We start from the raw sequence: 20,457 nt of genomic DNA on the forward strand, positions 1-20,457 counted from the left end.
AGGGGTCAGCGACCACCCACATATGCCGCCAGCAGCAGTGGCTAGTGGGGATCACTGACCACCCACAGATGCCGCCAACCGTCTCAGCAGCGGAAGGGAGAGGGTGTGGCAAGCAGTGACCGCCCGCAGGTGCCAGTGCCTGTTTGTAGGGGGTGCATGTGTGTACTCCCTATATGTTGCCCCTGCACTAAGATCTCCATCACCAAACTGTTGGGGCCAGCCTCTGCGCAGTCCTTTGGGTCACACAGACTCTACTCTGTGTGCCCCTACGCAGCCCTTCAGGTCACACAGGGCCTACTCTGTGCTCTCATGCACAGTCCATCAGGCCACCCCTGCAAACCCTACTCTATGTGGCCTGTTGCCCCCTTACTGGGGCCACTACTTGGTCCCCCTTCACTGGGGCTGCAGGGTCTTACACCCCATGGGACTCAGGTGTCTGTAGATATGCCTGAACCCTTAACCTGTCTCTGCTACAGATTTACCCAACAGTTTCTGGGGGGTGAGACTAGGCATCCCATACTTGCCTTTCAATACGGCGGCAACTGGTGTGGCATTTCCTGGGGACCACCCCGCCACAGGCAGCCCCACCACCCCATCCTGCCCTAGCAGGGTATAGTTTTAGGTCATGCCCCAGGACTAGGAACCTTCTTCATCCCCATAGTCCTGGCCCTGTACCTCCAAGGATGTTATGTGAGCAGCAGCTCCAGCCGGGTGATTTTCCCCAATCTGCCACCAAGTCATCCCTGAACCTATGCTTTTCCAGGCTGAAGAGTCCCATGACTCTCAGCTTCTTCTCATAAGGCCAGCCCTCTTATCCTCTAATCATGCGCGTGGCTCTCCTCTAGACTCTTTTAAGCTTCTCCACATCCTTTCTGAATTGCGGACCCCAGAATTGGATACAGTATTCCAGCTGTGGCCTCACTAAGGCCAAGTCTTAAGTTCATCACAGGGGCACAGAAGGGAATTGGTGAGGTTTTATTCACCAAGGCGCCCCTGGGGGTTACAAGAAATAATGGCCACAAGCTAGCAGAGAGCAGAGTTAGACTAGACATTAGGAAGAACTTCTTCATAGTTAGTGGCCAAGGTCTGGAATGGGCTCCCAAGGGAGGTGGTGCTCTCCCCTACCCTGGGGGTCTTCAAGAGGAGGTTAGATAACCATCTAGCTGGGGTCATCTGAACCCAGCACTCTATCCTGCCATGCAGGGGGTCGGACTCGATGATCTATTGAGGTCCCTTCCGACCCTAGCATCTATGAATCTATGAATCTTGCTTGAGATGCATTCATAGATTCATAGATGTTAGGGTCGGAAGGGACCTCAATAGATCATCGAGTCCGACCCCCTGCATAAGCAGGAAAGAGTGCTGGGTCTAGATGACCCCAGCTAGATACTCATCTAACCTCCTCTTGAAGACCCCCAGGGTAGGGGAGAGCACCACCTCCCTTGGGAGCCCGTTCCAGTCCTTGGCCACTCGAACTGTGAAGAAGTTCTTCCTAATGTCCAATCTAAATCTGCTGTCTGCTAGCTTGTGGCCATTATTTCTTGTAACCCCCGGGGGCGCCTTGGTGAATAAATACTCACCAATTCCCTTCTGTGCCCCCGTGATGAACTTAAAGGCAGCCATAAGGTCGCCTCTCAACCTTCTCTTGCGGAGGCTGAAAAGGTCCAGGTTCTCTAGTCTCTCCTCATAGGGCTTGGTCTGCAGGCCCTTAACCATACGAGTGGCCCTTCTCTGGACCCTCTCCAGGTTATCCGCATCCTTCTTGAAGTGTGGCACCCAGAATTGCACGCAGTACTCCAACTGCGGTCTGACCAGTGCCCGATAGAGGGGAAGTATCACCTCCTTGGACCTATTTGTCATGCACCTGCTGATGCACAATAAAGTGCCATTGGCTTTTCTGATGGCTTCGTCACACTGCCAACTCATGTTCATCTTGGAGTCCACTAGGACTCCAAGATCCCTTTCCACTTCCGTGCCACCCAGCAGGTCATTCCCTAGGCTGTAGGTGTGCCGGACATTTTTCCTCCCTAGGTGCAGCACTTTGCATTTCTCCTTGTTGAACTGCATTCTGTTGTTTTCTGCCCACTTGTCTAACCTGTCCAGGTCTGCTTGCAGCTGCTCCCTGCCCTCCGGCATGTCCACTTCTCCCCATAGCTTTGTGTCATCTGCAAACTTGGACAGAGTACATTTCACTCCCTCGTCCAAGTCACTGATGAAGACATTAAAGAGTATCGGTCCAAGGACTGAGCCCTGCGGGACCCCACTGCCCACACCCTTCCAGGTTGAAACCGACCCATCTGCCACGACTCTCTGGGTGTGACCCTCTAGCCATTGGTAGATGCAAGCCAGAGTTTTGTTTGCTTTTTCAGCTGTGGCATTGCATTGGTGGCTCATATTGATCTTGTAGTCAATCATGACCCCTCAGTCTCTTTCAGGCATGATGCTAGCGAGTGTAGCACTGCTGAGCCTATAAATATGATGTGGGTTTTTTCTCCTGAGGTGGAGTACCTTGCATTTCTCCACGTTAAATGCCATCAGGTTTGATCCACCCACCTTGCAAGCCTGTCAAGGTCGGCCTTAATCACCAACCTATCCTCTAGTCTTCCCCATAGTTTGGTGTTGTCAGTGAAGTTAGCAAGTCTGCTTTTGACACCAGAATCCAGATCATTTATACATACATTAAAGAGTACAGATCTCAGAATGGAGCCCTGGGGATGCCTCTTGTCACCATGTGCCATGTTGATTCGATACCATCAACTATCACTCTCTGGGTCCAACCACAGGTCTGACCTATGAGAAATCAGCTGTTATTATTGATGTCATGGCTCTTGTACAGAGAATTGGAAAGCAAAAAACAGCACGGACATTTGGAGATTTGGCTGATTGCTTTGTGCAACAAGTGTTTGCCAACTATTCCAACAAGTGCAATTTAGTCAACATTCCCTTCAATAGATACATATCACCATTCACATAAGTTTCTCGAGGCTGCAGTTCCCCAACTGTGCCAGGAGGGCATCATGGGATACCAGGACAAAGGCTTTTGTGAAGTCCAAATAGATGATATCAACCTCTTCTCCTTTGTCCAGATGATGTGTCATCTGGTCATGGAAGGAAATGAAATTGGTCAGTCAAGTCCAACCCACAACAAAGCTGTGTTGGCTATCTCTCAGAACATTTCCTTCTGTTAACCTGTTGTTAATGGTTTCTTTGATTTTTTTTTCCCCAAGGTCTTTCCAGGGATTGAGGTCAAAGTGATTGGCCTGTAGTTCCCAGGATCTTCCTTCCTCCCTTTGTTGAAGATAAGCACCACATTGGCCTTCTTCCAATCTTCAGGTACCTCACCCGAGTGCCACAAGTTCTTAAATATCCTCACTATTGGCTGTGCTATGGTATCAGCTAGTTCCTTGAGCACTCTTGGGTGCATTCCATCCAGGCCATCTGATTTGTGGATGTCCAGCCTCTCAAGGTGTTCCCTAACAAGATCTATGCCAATGAAGAGCGTGTGTTCACCTTTACCCTGGTAAACCTGCATCTTGCCAGGGAGGGTAATCCCCTTTGGCTGGTGGAAGACTGACACAAAGTGATCATTAAGGAGATTGGATTTTTCCTGGGTGTCGGTTATCAGCTGCCCCTTTTGGTTTAGTAGGGGTCCAGTGTTGCCCTTGGTGGGGGTTTTTCAACTTCCCACGTATCTGAAGAAGGACGTCTTATTGTCCTTGATTCTTATAGCCAGTTTGAGTTAGGTTTCAGTCTTGGCTTTCTTAGTTCGCTCCCCGGTGCTGAATACTCCTCCTTAGTGGTGTTTCCTAACTTCCATCCTTTATAAGCTTCTCTTTTTACGTACAGGAGGTCCATGAGTTCCCTATTGAGCCAAGGGGGCCACTTGGCCCTTTTGCTACATTTTTTATGGGCTGAAATGGACTTCCCTTGTTTTTCAAGGATTGTATCCTTAAGGAGCATGCCATTGTGGACTCCCCTTCCTGTCAGATCAGGGCTTCAAGAACTAGCCTCCTAGGCTTGTGAAAGTTGGCTTTCCTTAAGTCAAAGATTTCTGCATTTCTGACTAATTTGCTATGGTCAACTCATGGTCACTGTCTCCTAGCTTTCCTTCAATTCTCAGGTCACTGACTAGATCATTCCCTTTGGCCAGTACCAGATCCAGCAGCACCTTACCTCTTGTTGGCCTGTAGACTTTTTGAGACAAGTAGAGCTCATCAATGCATGCGAGGAAGCTTTACAAACTATTGGATTTGGCTGACTGCTCTTCCCATAAGATGTCAAGGTAGTTGAAGTCACCCATGACAACCATGCACTGAGAGCATGCAGCCTCTGCCAGTTCCCTAGTGAATTCATGGTCAAACTCCTGTTCCTGATGAGGTGGTCTGTAGTAGACTCCTACTGTTATATCCTCTTCACCACATTCCCCCTGTATTCTAACCCAGAGGGTCTCAGGTCACCCTCCTTGGGAGCCAATCTCTGCTCTGTAGAGTTCCCTTGGGAGTTCCCTCTGTAGGGAACTGTACTGCTCCTTCACATAGAGAGCTACGTTCCCGCCCTTTCTTGCAACATGATCCCTCCTGTACAAGGTATAGCCATCTATACCTGTGATCCATTCATATGTGGAGTCCCACCAGGTCTCTGTTATCCCTATGAAATGGTATTTATTTCTGTTTAGCAGAAGGGCCAGTTCTTCCTGTTTGTTCCTCAGGCTCCTGGCATTTGTGTACAGGCAAGTAAGTCTGCCATTGGAAGCCCTAGTCTTTCCTGCACTCCTAGAAGAGTCCCATCCCTTGACTGGGGTAGGAGCAAATTCCCTTGTGTAGCCCGACCAGCTGATTTTGTGGTTGATGCTTGGTGGGCTTGCGTTGGTTCATCCACCCCCCGGAAAACTTAGTTTAAAGCCCAATTGAGCAGGTCAGTCATTCTGGCAGACAAGAGCTGCTTCCCCGTTGGAGTGAAGTGGAGGCTATCCTTTCCCAACAAACTGCTGCCTCTCTCTCTCTGAAGTGTGGACTGTGGTCAAAGAAGCCAAAGCCTTCCCGAGGCACCAATGCGGCAGTCTTCTGTTTACTTCTTCCATTTGTCTCTCCCTCCTATACCCGTGACCTGTAACCAGAAGGATTGAGGAGAAAACCACCTGCAGCCCCAACCATCTGAGCCCCACTCCCAGAACCTTGTAGTCATGCATAGCCTGGCTGGGATTGCTGTGAGCCATGTCATTTGTGCCCACATGGATGAGGAGCATGCAGTAGTGGTTGGAGGGCCAGACAAGTTTCAGGATCCTCTCAGCTACATCCTGGATACGGGCTCCTGGGAGGCAGCATATCTCACGGGCTAAGGGGTCACGGCAGCAGATCTCTCCCTCTGTCCCCCTCAAGAGGGAGTCTCCCTTGATGACCACTCTGTATTTCTTCTTAGGGGTGGTTGCTGGTTGCCTTTCTTCCTCAGGTACTGGCTTTGGCAGCTCTACTGGTGCTGTGAGGAGTTTGTACCTATTGTGAAGATCCAGGGGGCTGGTGACCCTGTTGCAGCGTACCTTGGGGCCAGAGACAACCTTCATCCAAGCAACCCCTGGCTGGACTTTGTGGGAGCTCCTCTTGTCCACCCTTGTCATGCCAGGCAACCTTGTTCTTCCCTCTTCTTTCTTCAGGTGAAAAGCCTGGCAGTAGGCATTGATCTCCTCTTCACTATCTCTTATGCAGGTTCAAAACACCATGATTTTCTCTCAAGAATACTGCCATAACAAGTGACAAATTCAGGAATGATCCTACACTGAACTAGTGCCTCATTTATTCGTGCAATTCCAGTAGGTGTACTTGGGCTAATCATTGATGGCAAACCTACTACAAGACATATGATGCATCTTATAGATTCCAAGTCATACCTACTGTGCTTTGCTGGACTCAGTGATGCTGTTGGCTCCATTATAACATTTGCTTAAGTGTGGTAAGGGTGCATCTCTTGTTGATAATCTGAATTAGAGGTGTTCATGTCAAGGTAATGTGAAAGAGAACAGAGTTGATGTAGCAATTTTGCAAACCTTTTAGGTATCTAATAATGAACAAAACTGTAAATTGGTGACAGTCATATTGGAATCTAATATGGTTTCCACAATGGAAATATTATGATTGGTCTCCTCAGTTCATATAATGTTGGTTCCATCATTGGAATTAATTTTCTATCCCTACTGGGGGCTGAAATATTGACCCAAATGTGAAGTCACAGTAGTCATCATGGATTCCAATATGGTGGCTACTTGCCACATTAACAACATGACTTTTCTGACACAGGTAGACCATCTATACCTGAAACACAGTGTTTCTGCTTGCGGGAATGAATTGCCTACAGAGTGACACATTTACTCTTTTTTTTACCGTACTATAACAAACATATTCTGATTTGGCCTGTGTTCTGCAAATGGAGACAAGAGATTTACTTTAAAATGTTTCTACTCAATTGAAGTCATCAGCTAAAACAGAAATTAGAGACTGACAAGGCTGGAATTACTACTTTAGCATTTATGTTTGATTGCATTTTTTACTCATCAAATTTATATTGATTGCAAATATGCTCCCTAAGATATGGACAGAAAAAGACTATGATGAGTTAAAAAGACAGCAACTTTTTCCTATGTTATGGAAGCTAAGCTCTGCTACTTCAGTAGTCATTACATTCAGGATTATATTTCCCTGGTCAAACTTCCAACTGTTGCTGGACATAGTCGGCATAGGAAGCAGTTCCTATGGATCATGAATCTCCCACTCCCACTCCTGATCTCAGTAACTCAGTATGTTTTGTTAATCTGTGTGTTCTCTTAAAGTAACATTTGAGGTTTTATTTTTGCCTCCCATTCAGAAAACAATTTCTTAGTCGATAGATATTCATTGAAACCTTCCAAACAATAAAAAAATATAATTTTTTAACCAGTAATTATGTATGCTTCAATTTAGCTGCCGCATCAACCGTATCCTAGAATCACCCAGAGGAAATGCTCTCCTCGTTGGTGTAGGTGGAAGTGGCAAGCAGAGCCTGACAAGACTTGCAGCTTTCATTAGTTCATTGGAGGTTTTCCAGATCACTCTGAAGAAAGGTTATGGGATCCCTGACCTGAAGGTAGGAGCTTTTTAAAGTGGGAAGAAGCAGAAAACAAAATTTCTTCCTCTGATAACTTTGTCTATACTATGTTTTGAATGCTCACAACTTGATAGTTGTTCAGTTCTTTGGAATTGTAAATTCTTCCTTTTTATTTATATTGTTCTGTGATAGATTCCTCCTAGATGATATTTTTTTCTTGATTCCATTATAATTAATTATTCTGCAAACATAACACGGAAGGAATCAGCTAGATGGCTATGGGAGCTGAACTACAATGAATTATTCTGCTAGAAATTCTGTAGCCCTGTACAATGTTTGCTATGGCACCGGCAATTTTTCAAACCTTGCTAGCATGCCGTATTGCCTGCTTGGTTGAAATGTTTACAGATGAGAGATTAGTTGTCTTGATCCAAAATCATCCTTCTACAATCTTTTCATATACCATAGGAGAAAAAAAACAGCTAAATCCTTCATATATTCAAGATATACTGACCCCCATCTTATGTAACTGGTATGATCATGCACCGTTATCAGTGGAAGCATTTCTTCAAAAGCATATAAATGCTCATGCCAGTTTTCTTCACATTCAGCCCTGATGAAGCACAAGAGAGCATTGACTAGTTCAAATAGTTCATCCAGTACTTGAATATACCTTGATGGGAGTGTTCTTCCATAAATTCTTGAAGTAGAATGACAGTCTTTTGCAGATCCACTACTAGGTCTCTCACTGTATTCCTTCCTGCTTCATAGTCATTGTTTCTGAATGCAACAACTATGTTTGGAAAGGTGGTCAGCAACATCATAATCTAATTCAGGGGTGGGCAATAATACCTAGCTCTTATATAGTGCTTTTCATTGGTATATTTCAAAGCAGTTTTCAGTAGAGGTTAGTACTGTTATCCCTAAACTGGTTGTTGCCTTCCTCATTGGGTAAGTAATCTGTTCTGTCCATAAAAGGTATATTTGGATTTTAGTATTTATAAAATGTTTCTCAAAACAGGTCATTCTTTCAGTTTCTGCAAAGGCATAATATAATGTGATGGTTCTTTCACTCTGCACCCATTGTAGGAGAATTTATGACATATAAGTTGATTAGTTTTTCAGGTATAAAAGAGCAAAATGGCAACAGGTCATTCAGTCTTCCACTGCCTATTAATGCACAAATATTTATGGTGAATATCATAATAGCAGACAAACATTTACTTCCTGAAGCACTAAAATTATTTAGAAGCAAGTTTGAGTGTATTACCTTCAGTTTCCATAGCATCATTTTGACACAAATTAATAGAAAAGCCAATTCCAATTCTACAAAATAGAGGTGTTTCTATAGCTGAAGTGGAAACAGTTTTCTCTTCTTGACTTAGAAGGTGACCATTCTATCAATGAGGGAAGATATATGTTGTAATCATTAAGGCCCAATTGTTGCAAACTATTTTATCATCCCATAAAAGTTTAAAAAAGAATCCCTTATTTACATCAGGATGAAACAAAGATCTTTGAATGAAAGGAAGGCCAGTGCATTCATTTCCTGTATAGGACACTGACATTCAAATTCTTGTTCAAACCCAGACTGAGCAAAACTTTACCTTCTGTTGTTCATTTTCAGTAGAAATGCTTTATTTCTTTGGCTGTTGGTTATTTTGGGTTGAATACATCTCTACCTTGCTATTCCTAGACCAAAGAAAAGTTTCTTGTCAAAATTGCTATGCACATTTCTGAAAAAAATGGATTCAATGGATTGTCATTTTACAGCTAAAATAAATCTTTATTTATTTATTTATTAATTAGATTTTGCTCCCACCCTATGCAAAAGACTCAGAGTGGCTTGACTGCCTTTAAATGGAATCCCAATGAAAACAATGCAGAAGCAGGCAAAAATAATTGTTAAGAATAAAGTATGTCAAACCATTTGGGTTTCCCTCTTTAATGGAGTGACTAGTCTGGTAGAGGAGGGGAATGTGGTAGAAATAATATACTTGGATTTGAGTAGGTCTTTTGGTACTATCAGACATGACATTCCATTAAAAACAAAACAGAGGGAATAGGGGCTGATAGAAGTACTCTTAGGCAGATACCTTTAATGGCCCTGAGCAGTGAGTAAACTAGGAAGGGCATGTTCTGGGTAGTACTGTGTACATGAAAGTAGTTGGAGTTCTTTGAAGATATTAACAAGCACATAGACAAGGAGGTTCCAGTCAATATAATATACTTAGATTTTCAAAAAAACTTTTTAACAAGGTCCATCACCAGAAGCTCTTAAAAATTGAGTTATGAATAGGAAATAACCACCCAGCTGGGAGCTTGCAGCTAGCTGCCCCACTACTGGGACTTGCCCTTCCCCTCTGCAGCTCTTTCCTAGTCCCCTGCCTCTGATCAGGGAGCCAGGACCTGGATTTCCATGCTGCTGGGGCAGGGAGACATTGTCCCAACCCTGGCAGCAGTCAGTCCCCAGGGGCCAGGGAACAGTGTTCCAGCCCCTGCCAGGAGACAGCTATCTCCTGGCCCCATGCTCCTTGCAAGCCCTTACACTAGCACCCAGGGGGATTCTAGAGTTCCTCCTGCCGGCTGCAGGGGGCTGATGCAGGACCAGCTGAGTCCGGAACAGATTGCTGCTGTAAGCAGCAAATCTGCTCCTTGGACCTTTATGTGTAGATGCCTGCCTGGGAGCGTTTACTCATGAGTGGTTTACTCAGGAGTAAACTCTCCTAGATCAAATACATGTGCAGACAAACCCATTGCAAGTAAGGGCCCAGGCTAGAACCTAGTCATCAGGCATTTCACTGAGTCAAACCCACCCTGCCTTGCTTTCTCCTGACCCCAGATGTCTCCTTTTCTTGACTGTCAAGGGGGTCTGCTTCAAAAGGAGGTCTGGCAACAAGTTTAGATGATGTTTGACCTGTGTCATGGTACTTATTGCATTGTATAGAAGTCAGAAAGCCACAGGTTCAAACCTTTTTTTCTAGGTGAGGGATACTCAGAACTTGGGGCTCCCAATTTTTATATGAATATGCTAACTATTCAGCTATTGGGCTAACATATGAGAGCACTCTTAGAATCATACAAAGTTACAGTTGGAAGGAACCTCAGGACGTCATCTAGTCTAACCCCTTCTCAAAGCAGAACCATCCTCAGTTAGATCATTCTAGCCAAAGCTTTGTCTAGCCAGCTTTTGAAAGCCTCCAAGGGTAGAGCTTCTACCACCTCTCTGGGTAACCTGTTCCATAACATACTCTCCTAGTGAGAAAATTCTTCCTAATGTCTAACCTAAATGTCCCTTGCTGCAACTTGAGACTTACTCCTTGTTCTGTTATGTGCCACCACTGAGAATAGTTTAGCTCCATCCTTTTTCGAACCCTGCTTCAGGTAGTTGAAGGCTGCTATTAAGTCACCTTTCAGTCTCCTCTTCTCTAGATTAAATAAGCCCAGTTCCCTCAGCCCCTCCTTAGAAGTCATGTCCCCCAACTCCCTCACCATTTTTGCCATCCTCCACTGGACTCTCTTCAATTTGTTCACATCCTTTCAGTTTTGGGTCACGCACTACAGAACACAGTACTCCAGATGTGGCTTTAGCAGAGCTGAATAGAGGGAAATAATCATTTCCCTTGACTGACTGGCAACACACCTATCAATGCAGCCAAGTATGTTGTTAGCCTTCTTGGCAACAAGGGCACACTGCTGGATCCTATTCAGCTTATTTTCCACTAACCCCAGGTCCTTTTCTGCAGAGCTATTGCCCAGCCAGGCAGCCCCCAGCTTGTCCTTGTGCATGGGATTGTTCCATCCTATGTGTAGGACTTTGTACTTGTCTTTGTTGAACCTCATGAGATTCCTTTTGGTCCAGTCCTCCAATTTGTCTAGGTGACTCTGAATCCTAGCCCTACCCTCCAGCAGATTTATTACTCTACCCAGCTTGGTGTCATCTGCAAACTTGCTGAGGGTGCATTCTATGCCATCTTCTAGGTCATTGATAAAGACATTGAACAAAACCAGCTCAGGACCAAATCGTGGGGCACTCCGCTTGATACCAGCTGCCAAGCAGACATTGAGCCATTGATTACTACTCTCTGAGCCCAATGTTTCAGCCAGTTTTCTATCTACCTTACAGTCCATTCATCCAGCCCATACTTCCTTAACTTGCCTGCGAGAATGTTGTAGGAGACGGTATCAAAAGCCTTGCTAAACACAAGGTAAACCACATCCACTGGTCGCTGTACATCCACAGAGCTAGTCACCTCATCACAGAAAGCAATCAGTTTGGTCATGCATGCCTTGCCCCTGGTGAATTCATGCTGACTGTTCCTAATCAAATTTTTTCTTCTCCAAGTGCTTAGAAATGGATTCCTTGAGGATCTGCTCCATGATTTTTCCATGGACTGAGGTCAGACTGACTGGTCTGTAGTATCCTGTATCCTCCTTTTCCATTTTTTAAAATATGGTCACTGTGTTTGCCCTTTTACAGTCATCTGGGACCTCTCCTGATCACCATGAGTTTTCAAAGAGAATGGCCAATGGCTCTGCAATCACATCAGCCAGCACCCTCAGGTGCATTCGATCCAGTCCCATGGATTTATACACGTCCAGATTTTCTAAGTTGTCCCTAACCTGTTCTTTCACCACTGAGGGCTGCTCACCTCCTCCCCAAACTGTGCTGCCAAGTGCAGTAGTTTGGGAGCTGATGTTGCCTGTGAAGACTGTGGCAAAGAAGGCATTGAGCGCGTCAGCCTTTTCTGCATCCTCTGTCACAAGGTTACCTCCCCGATTCAGTAAGAGACCCCGCACTTTCTCTAATCCTCCTCTTGCTTTCCCTGATCCTCTTCTTCTCCTCCTGCATCTAATACTCACTAATTGTGGGTTTTGGGTTAACTCTGTTTATGGGGCCAAGAGTGCCAATATACATCCATAAGGTATGTATATACATAGTTTTGTATGCACCTATTCTGTGTATAGCGTATTGCACATGTTCATTATGCACACACTGTTAAGTGCCCTCATTGCCAGGAAACCGAATCACTACCTTGGCATAAGTGCCAGTAATGTCACTTAGATTACTAAAAACTGCCACTTAGATGATCAAAGAGAAAAAGAACTTTAGGCCTTCCAGTTGCAGCATCCCTAGTGCCACTCAGAGCCCTGAGGTTTGCACTGGAATCTCTGAGTTAGCTGAAAAACAGGTAAAATTCATATGTAAGCAGAGTTTCTTAGTTATTAAGTAGAGGGCCATGTTCCTTGTTTATTCTTGTAAATCTGTGTGACCTCATGACATGTCCTACTTTGTTTGATATTTTTCTAGTGTTGCATAGTCATAAATGACATGGTATGAGGTACAAAACTACAGATGTTGAAGAAAAAGTCTCAACACACCTGCTACTGGATAAGCACTAAAAATAACCTGAAGGTTGTTTCAAGACTTTTTGTAGGAGAAATATTCACAGCATCTCTGTTTCTGCAGAGCCTAGTGTAACAGAACTGCGTCCCCTCAGGATACATCACTGTGCTGCTCACAAAACCCTTTCTGATATTCAGAGCTACTGCATTGATTTATATCCTTAAGCTCAAGCCTTTGTCAGCTGAACTGCACAATTTGCTTTCCATTATCAGTGAAACATGCAATAAAAAATGAGTAAAACAATAAAAACATGTCCAAAATAACAGAGGGAGCTTTTGGTTCAGGAAGCTCAAGCTTTGCAAATACGAGCAAAATGCATATCTTTCTAGGGCCATCTAAGCTGAGTCTGTTCAGAAGCTTCAGTCCTGTTTTATCTTTAGGAAGCAACTGTTTTTTGTTGCAGTTCCCATTTTGCTGTAATTTCATTGCAAACCTGTCCCTCTGCAGTGCCCAAATATATTTCAATAGAGGAGATCACGTGACTATGATAGAAATTGAACCATCTTGGAGAGAGAGAGAGAGAGAGAGGCATCTGATATGTGCTATAGAATCTGTTTGGATATGCACTGTTGCTACTAGAAAGGGATGAAGGAAGGAAGACAGCACAAGTTAACAATCCTGACTGGGAAGAAATAGTTTTAGTTGTTCACAGCATAGGAAAAGAAATGAGATAGTGAAGAACATCTTTTATAATATTTATTAGTTTCACTCCTCTGCAGGCTATTCTAAACTACCAAGGTGTGGTCTGCTGGCACCATGCCAACCTCAGTGCTCTTACCTAAGAAATTATTTGTTTTATTGGGATGCATTTATTGGAGAAACAAGGAAGAACTAAGGAATAAGGATGGAAAGGAATGGGCTGTCCATGTACTTAAATCATCTTTCTAGTACTACTCACTTTATTCCCACCACATATATGGCCCACCATGTTCCATAATTTGCCCAAAACCCAGACTTTACTTACTCTAGCAGCAGCCACTGCTTGAATTTCACTGTAAAAAGAGTCTCCACAGTCTAGTGCTATCTACACTTCAGGCTAATCTGGAATTTTAGCATCTATTTCAGCTGAGAAAGCATCAGTGCTTCATCTTCAACAGTATTAAAAAAAGACTTTAAATAGACCATTTCATGAATAAAATAATTCAGAACATGATGACATACTTTGTATCTCAGCACCTTGGGGAAGGGTCTGTCTTTTGCCCAGCAGTGAGCACATTGTCAAGGTTTACTACAACAGCAATGCTTTTTTAACAGTGTCCTTGAAAATGTCCAGCTATGAAGGTGGAGATGATGCAAGGAACAACCTTCATGATAATTTATTGTTACTGATTTTTTTTAAATTTATTTTTATTTAATGGAAAGATTTTTTAGGGACTAACCTCCCTCTTCAAATGTTCCAATTGAGAAAACAATATGTAATTGAGACATTGAAGCAAATAACAACAAACTGCTTAGTCTGTTTTTAATTTCAATCTACAGGCAGACTTGGCAAGCCAGTACCTTAAAGCCGGAGTGAAGAATATTGGCACTGTATTCCTTATGACTGATGCACAAGTGGCTGATGAAAGGTTCTTAGTGCTGGTGAATGACTTGTTAGCTTCAGGTATGTGTCTCATTGACTATTTCTGATTTCCTTTCCCATGTAAATTTGTACACTGTGATGTCTGTAGCCTTTACAAGGAATTCTAACATTTGTTAAAAGGAATAAAATAAGGTACAAAAAATATTTGGACATCCTTTGAGCAGGTGGGGTTAGGTATTGAGGTATTGCTTGGGGTATCATTTAGATAATTGTTTGCCATTTGCTATTCCATTTTAATATTAATATCTTTTTATTATTTATTTTGTTTTTTATTGGATGCTGCCCTGAGCCTTATTTGGGGACAGTGGCATATAAATCAAAGAAATAAATAGTTATGTCAGCTAAACCATGAGAATAGAAGTAGTGCTGATATTTGTTTACCAGGCACAGGCTCTATTATCTAATACAGAGGTGACCAACCTGTGGCATGTGTGTCACAAGCAGTCTCTATATGTGGCATTCAGCTGAGCAGGGAAGGGCCAGACAGCACAATAGCAGGTAGAGCGGGGAGCATATAAATCAGAGCAGCACATTTGACAGGGAACATGGGGCAGGAAGCAAAAAGCACAGCAGTAGATCGGGCAGATAAAGGGGATCAGTGGCACTTGAGAAAGGTGTGCGACTAATTTGTGGCATGACTGCCCAAAAGATTGGTCCCTACTCATCTAACATATTTTTGTTGTCTCAAAAGTATAATACCCAGTCAATTAATTTTCTCTAAATGTGCATGGCATTTTTTAATTTTGCTTATAACTTTTAAATTACAGTACTGTGGCAATATGTCAGCAGATTGAGCCAGAGGATGGAGATAGACATTATATTTGAAGAGTTTCAAATTTCAGTGAATGCTCTCCTATCTGCTTGCCTCCACTCTCCCAAAGCATCTCCTGCTGGAACCCACAGATAAGACTTGGACAAGTAGCTAGGGATTCAGGTTGGGGGCGGGGGGGGTGGGGTCACAGGGCCTCCAGTCTTTTGGCTCTGGTGGAGGCAGTGGAGGTCAACTAGACAGGAAAGCAGTGGGGCAGTGGAGGAAGACTAGACAGAAGAGTGCTCATTGATACAGTGCCCAACTCATTGTAGGGGGAGAGGTGAGAGGAAAGTGAACTACTCTGGGATTCTGGAGGGTCCAGGGGGCCCTGTCATACTTCACTGAGCATGCAGACATAAGAGGAAGTGCTTTATTTTCTAAATCAGGGATGGGCCAGATATGGCCCCTGGGCCAGATTTGGCCCACCAATTAATTGGATCCACCCTGCAGGTATATGCCCACCAATTGATTATATTTGGCCCACAAATTCCCCATGAAGCTGAGCCCTGCCCATTCCCACCTGGGCAGCCCACACCACTGGGTTCCTTCCCATGCCTGGTTCTTCCCAGTGGAGCTGCTTCTGGTGTGGCTGCAGCTACCCGGGTACTGTTCAGCTCCCCCAACCTCCAGCAGCTCCTCCTCCTTTTCCTCCTGCTCCTGCTGTGCTGCTCCAGACAACAGGTAGCATGGGGTAGGGTGGCAGCTGTGGGGACACGCATTGAGCACTACATGCCCAGACAGGTGATGGAGAAGCTGCAGCCAGGCAACTCCTGCCCCAGCGCGTGGGGCCCCAGCTTCTGGCTGTCTTCCACCCACTCTGCCTGCCCAGCATGATGAGCAGCCACCTGGGGGTGGCCAAGTGGAAGGAAGGTGGCCAGGAGCTGAAGTTCTACATGCTGGCGCAGGAGTCACCTGGCTGCATCTTTCCCACCTCGCCTGGCTGGGCATGTGGTGCCCAGCATGTGTCCCCACAGCCACTGCCGCTTCCCAGCACTACCTGCTGCCCAGAGTGGTGCAGGAAGAGGAGGAGCTACTGGAGGTGGGAGGAGCCAAGCAGTACCTGAGTGGCTTCAGCTACACCTGAAGCAGCCCTGCCAGGAAGCTGTGCATGCTGGTTGGAACTGGGTATGGGCAGAAATGCGGCAAGGACTGCTCTGGGTAGGAGCAGACAGGTGTCAGCCAAATGCGGAGCACTGTGGGTACAGCCGTGGGCTGTTTTTTTCAGGGGGGGACTTCACCTGCATCTGCACCACCCAAGTGAGCTGTGCTGCATCCTCCCTACACACACCCCCACACACAAACACCCCCACACACACTCCCCACACACCCACCTCTATGCACCCATCCCCTCATACACCTCTCAGCCCACCCTTCCCACACACACTCCCCCACATCGTACTCACATGATATGCAAGAGTAAGACTTTATTTTGAGCTATTATGCAATTCTCTCTATATACACTACTCAAAAGAACATGAATCAGACAACAATTTATTTATTTAATAAAATTAAAATATGCTATAATAGATGTTTGGTTTTTAGTTTATGATTTGTTTTTTATCTATAATTTGAAATTATATTTTCTAAAATATTTTGTGTGTGGCCCTCGACAGCTCACCAAAACTTGTAACATGCCCCTGTCGCTGAAATAATTTCCCACCCCTGTTCTAAATACTACCAGTTTCTCTTGTGGGTTCCTTTTGGAGTGTTTCAAAGGGTGTAAATGTCTGTACAGCTTGCCTTTTGAAGAGCTTCAGAAGCACCTGAAGCACTTCAAATGTTATATCTGCCCACGCCAAAAGGAGATGTTTCCATGAAGGAATTATGTTCTTGCAATAAGAATAAATTTCATGGTGTAACAAAGCTTCACTTGGTTTGTGAATTCAGTTGCACTGTTTCCCAGAGCCGGGTAAACAATATATTATAATGAATAGATCATCTGTCCGAATATCAGATTCATTCCAATCCTGTTTCTTTCCTATATTTTTTTTAATCATATTTGTATGGCTCAGGGATCTTTGTCTTTTGGGGGAGGGAAGGGGGAAGGGGGTTTCAAATGATTGGAAAATAGCTGTTCTATTTGTGAAGGTCCCTATTTTCATGCCGATTACACTATTTGCATGTGAATTTAGATATTTTTATTTGCAAAGCATCTGACACTGTGTGTGTGTGTAAGCAAACAAATCAGACTTCCTGCCTTGCTTCAGGTCTCTGGCTCTGAACTTCTCCTCAGCACCACAGACCACAGCCTGTCACCTATCCTGTCCCTTTGCATTCTTCTCCTGGAGCTCTTAACCCTGTCTGTGGCTATACCCTCATTTACTAGTCAAGAGTTGGAGATGGCTCTCAGCCTTCCAGCTAGGCAGACTTTTAACTGCTGACTACTCACAGCTGTGTTTCAGCCTCCAAAAGGCTGAGCACCTCTGTACAATGTTGTAAAGATAGCTTAGTAGAGAACAGAAACAATAGCATGTGGCATATGTGACACAGTACATCATATGCAGTGGTGATGAATGATTGATGACACAGAAGAAACAAAGAGTTTATGACCAATCCACAGGCTGCACTGGGTTGATGCAAAGTATTCAGACAATTCAGCATAGAAGATGAATCCTGAGGCCAGAGCACGTTGAGATGTGATTCATGGGCAGAAAAAAAGGATTGAAACTACTAAGTAACTTTGTTGCCCTGTGGGTTCAGGCCAACTCTCAGGATCTCAATATTGCACTGTTAGACAGGAGGGTGTGACACAATTGCACATATACAAACACACAAATCAGTACACATGCACACTACCAGCTCAGGCACATACACATCCAAACCAGCCTAGGCACATGCATACCTATCACCAATTCAAGCACATATACTATACACCCCAGAAGTTAGACACAGATCACTAATTCGTATATCCTGCACACAATGCCATACACACACACACAACCCACCTACACATACACACAGGTGAGTTCCTAAGTTGGGTGTTTTTATGTGTGTGTGTGTGTGTATGTATGTATATACCTGCTTGGTGTACTTGAGATACCTGGGGTAAGGTTAAGGTAAGAAAGTAGGAGTGTAGGGAGTGACAGTTCCTGGGAGTGAAAGTCACCGGGACCAGGATTAGAACCGGTAGACTAGAGGGGCCTGGGCTGAAGAACTGAGGCTCGGGGGTAACTTTTAGCCTGCAGGACAGGGGAGTGATGCTGGCACAGAGGCTGGGACTGGAGCCAGAACTATGGGGGAGCTGAAAAGATAGATGGGGAGAGGGAAAATGGGACTAAGGGAAAGTGTGGGTGTTAAAGAGGGGCTCTGGGTGTGGGGAGCCAAAGGATGGGTCTGGGGTAGCTAGAGAAGCTGCAGGGAGCAGCAGTAGGTGCTGGGAGCTGGAGAAAGGCTCCAGCTGCTGGAGAAAACTGCATGACAGCCACAAGGAGCTGGGAAGCTACAGGGGGCGGGGGGAGGACTACAGAATGTGTGGGGGAAGCCTGAAAACAGAGAGACGGACAGCAGAAAATCACAGGAAAAGCAGCAGGAGAGACTGAAAGGTGGCAGGGACAGTGAGAAAGCAGAGAAAGGCAGCAGAAAGTCACAGTGAAAAGGCAGCAGGAATTGAGAAGAGATTGGGAAACTAGTGGAGAGGGGTGGGGGCTGGAGCTGAGAGAGAGAGAAAATGAGGCTGGAATTTAAGATAAGGAAGGGACTGGGATTCAGTAAAACATGACCCAACTCAGGGTTGCAAATGACAGTGGTTTTATTGAACAGGGAAGATGGTGACACAATGCCAAATTGGTTCCCTTGTACCCACCCACCCACCCACGCACACACCCACACACACACAATGCCAGTAGGGGTTAGAGAGGCTTGGTGCAGGGTCTGCAGTCCACTGAAGTCCAGGAGGAGAGAGAGAGACAGAGAGAGAGAGAGTCCAAATTGTAGGAGGAGGTGTGCAGGTAATATCTACCTATCCAGGCTGGAAAGGGGTCTTTGTCCAGTAGGTGTTGTCCAGAGGGGAGTCGCCGGCAGGGCCTCTGGGTGGATAGGTGGCATGGCATGGTGCTGGTCCAGATGGAGATGGCATCCTACTGGGTCTGTCTTCACGTCCTCTTTGTATTAGGCCAGACCTTGTGTGACCCTAGTGACAGGAGGCATGTGCAAGCAAGGGTCAGTCCCTGGCGTACTGAGCATGTGTGCTCCATGCAGGGATGTGCAGTTTCAGGTGTCTGTAATGGTACAATGGTAGAGTTGCTGGTTCTGCAGGGTCTTTTGTCTTTCAAATGCTGGGTTCTTGTCTCTGTTCCTGGGTGAGGTCCGTGGTTCCTGGATGAATCAGTGTGAGGTGATGGCCCAGTCATTACAGGCCATCCAGTAGAGGCCTGCTACCATTGCATTTCAATCATTCCCAATCATTCTCATTCATCCGGGAACCAATTTACATGGGAGGGTTACATGACTCATACAGTTGCAACATGGGATGCCTGGGCAGAAGACACAAGATGGATGCTTGACATATAAACTGGAAACTTGACATGACTTTGGTTCACTTACAAACACAGGCCTTAACCATATAATATCCATATGAAACAATAAAAATCAATACAAAAATGATAATAATACAATATACAACAGTAAGAATCAGTACAAACCTAATAATTATACAATATAAAACAGTGGATATCCACAACCAAAAACTTGCTACCAAAATAAAAATATGTTAAAGCTTATCCTAAGTCTGAGCTCACTTATACTTATCTATAGGGAATAGAGAGGGAGAGAAAAAGTCAGAAATGGTTGTGGAAGGGGAGGGAATACATTTTAAAATAAATAAAAAAAAGAAAAAACAGGGGTTTTGCTACAACTTGTTATCTCCTTGTAGTTCTCTCAGGTGCACTCCCTCCTGGAGGGTAGCATGGACACCATATGTACCATTTAATGCATTGTAAGCATCTGCTAGTAGGGAGAAGGTCTAAGTATTGTCTCATAAATTTCCTGTTTTCAGTCACTAGAGTACTGCTTATTTACTTTTGTGGATCTGGTCTGAGGTTCATTGTGATATTTCTGATAACAAATCAATAGCAGTTGATCACTGTGGATGTGAGTGGAGCTGTAGACAGGGCCTTTGAGTCCTATGATTCTTTTTATGGAATTATTATTAATGCCTTTGCATGCCACGCTCTGGCATGCATGTTGAGGGTTGCCTAACCCTGTGATAGAAGGCCATTACCACCTGTGAAGTAGAGAAATATTAACAGGAATCAGGGAAATGATAATGAGCCATGAAATATATTGATTCTGTCAGCACGGCCTGAGTAGAAATGCCCCTGTGCCTCCCAGGCAGTTGGTTTTCAAGTTTTTGTGGAACAGGAAGCAAAGAAGGGTGCAACTGCATCAATGTACTCTCCCTTCCCCTCCTCCCCCCTTCCTGGATCTGCCCCAGCCCAGGCAATCTGGTTTCTCTCTCTATCTGCCTTGTATGATGGTTGTAGTTGGAAAGGGGAAGAGGCTTCTTTTTTCCTTTACCATTCCCCCTTTCAACCCTTTGTTGCTTGATGTTGGGGAGCCAGTGAAGGAAGAGGTGGAAACTGCAGT

At 44.8% G+C, this 20,457-nt stretch overlaps 1 protein-coding gene across 2 annotated transcripts in view; it reads left to right on the forward strand.

Moving 5' to 3' along the window:
* DNAH9 (dynein axonemal heavy chain 9) overlaps positions 1-20,457 on the forward strand; it is a 515,733-nt gene that overhangs the window by 276,850 nt on the left and 218,426 nt on the right. For both annotated transcript variants that reach the window (XM_059732606.1, XM_059732607.1), the window contains 2 exons: positions 6,951-7,113; positions 13,961-14,084. In XM_059732606.1, coding sequence (XP_059588589.1) covers positions 6,951-7,113; positions 13,961-14,084 — 287 coding nt within the window. The remainder of the gene's footprint in view (positions 1-6,950; positions 7,114-13,960; positions 14,085-20,457) is intronic.

This window comes from Alligator mississippiensis, chromosome 8 (assembly GCF_030867095.1).
Source record: "Alligator mississippiensis isolate rAllMis1 chromosome 8, rAllMis1, whole genome shotgun sequence".
NCBI classification, from domain to species: Eukaryota; Metazoa; Chordata; order Crocodylia; family Alligatoridae; genus Alligator; species Alligator mississippiensis.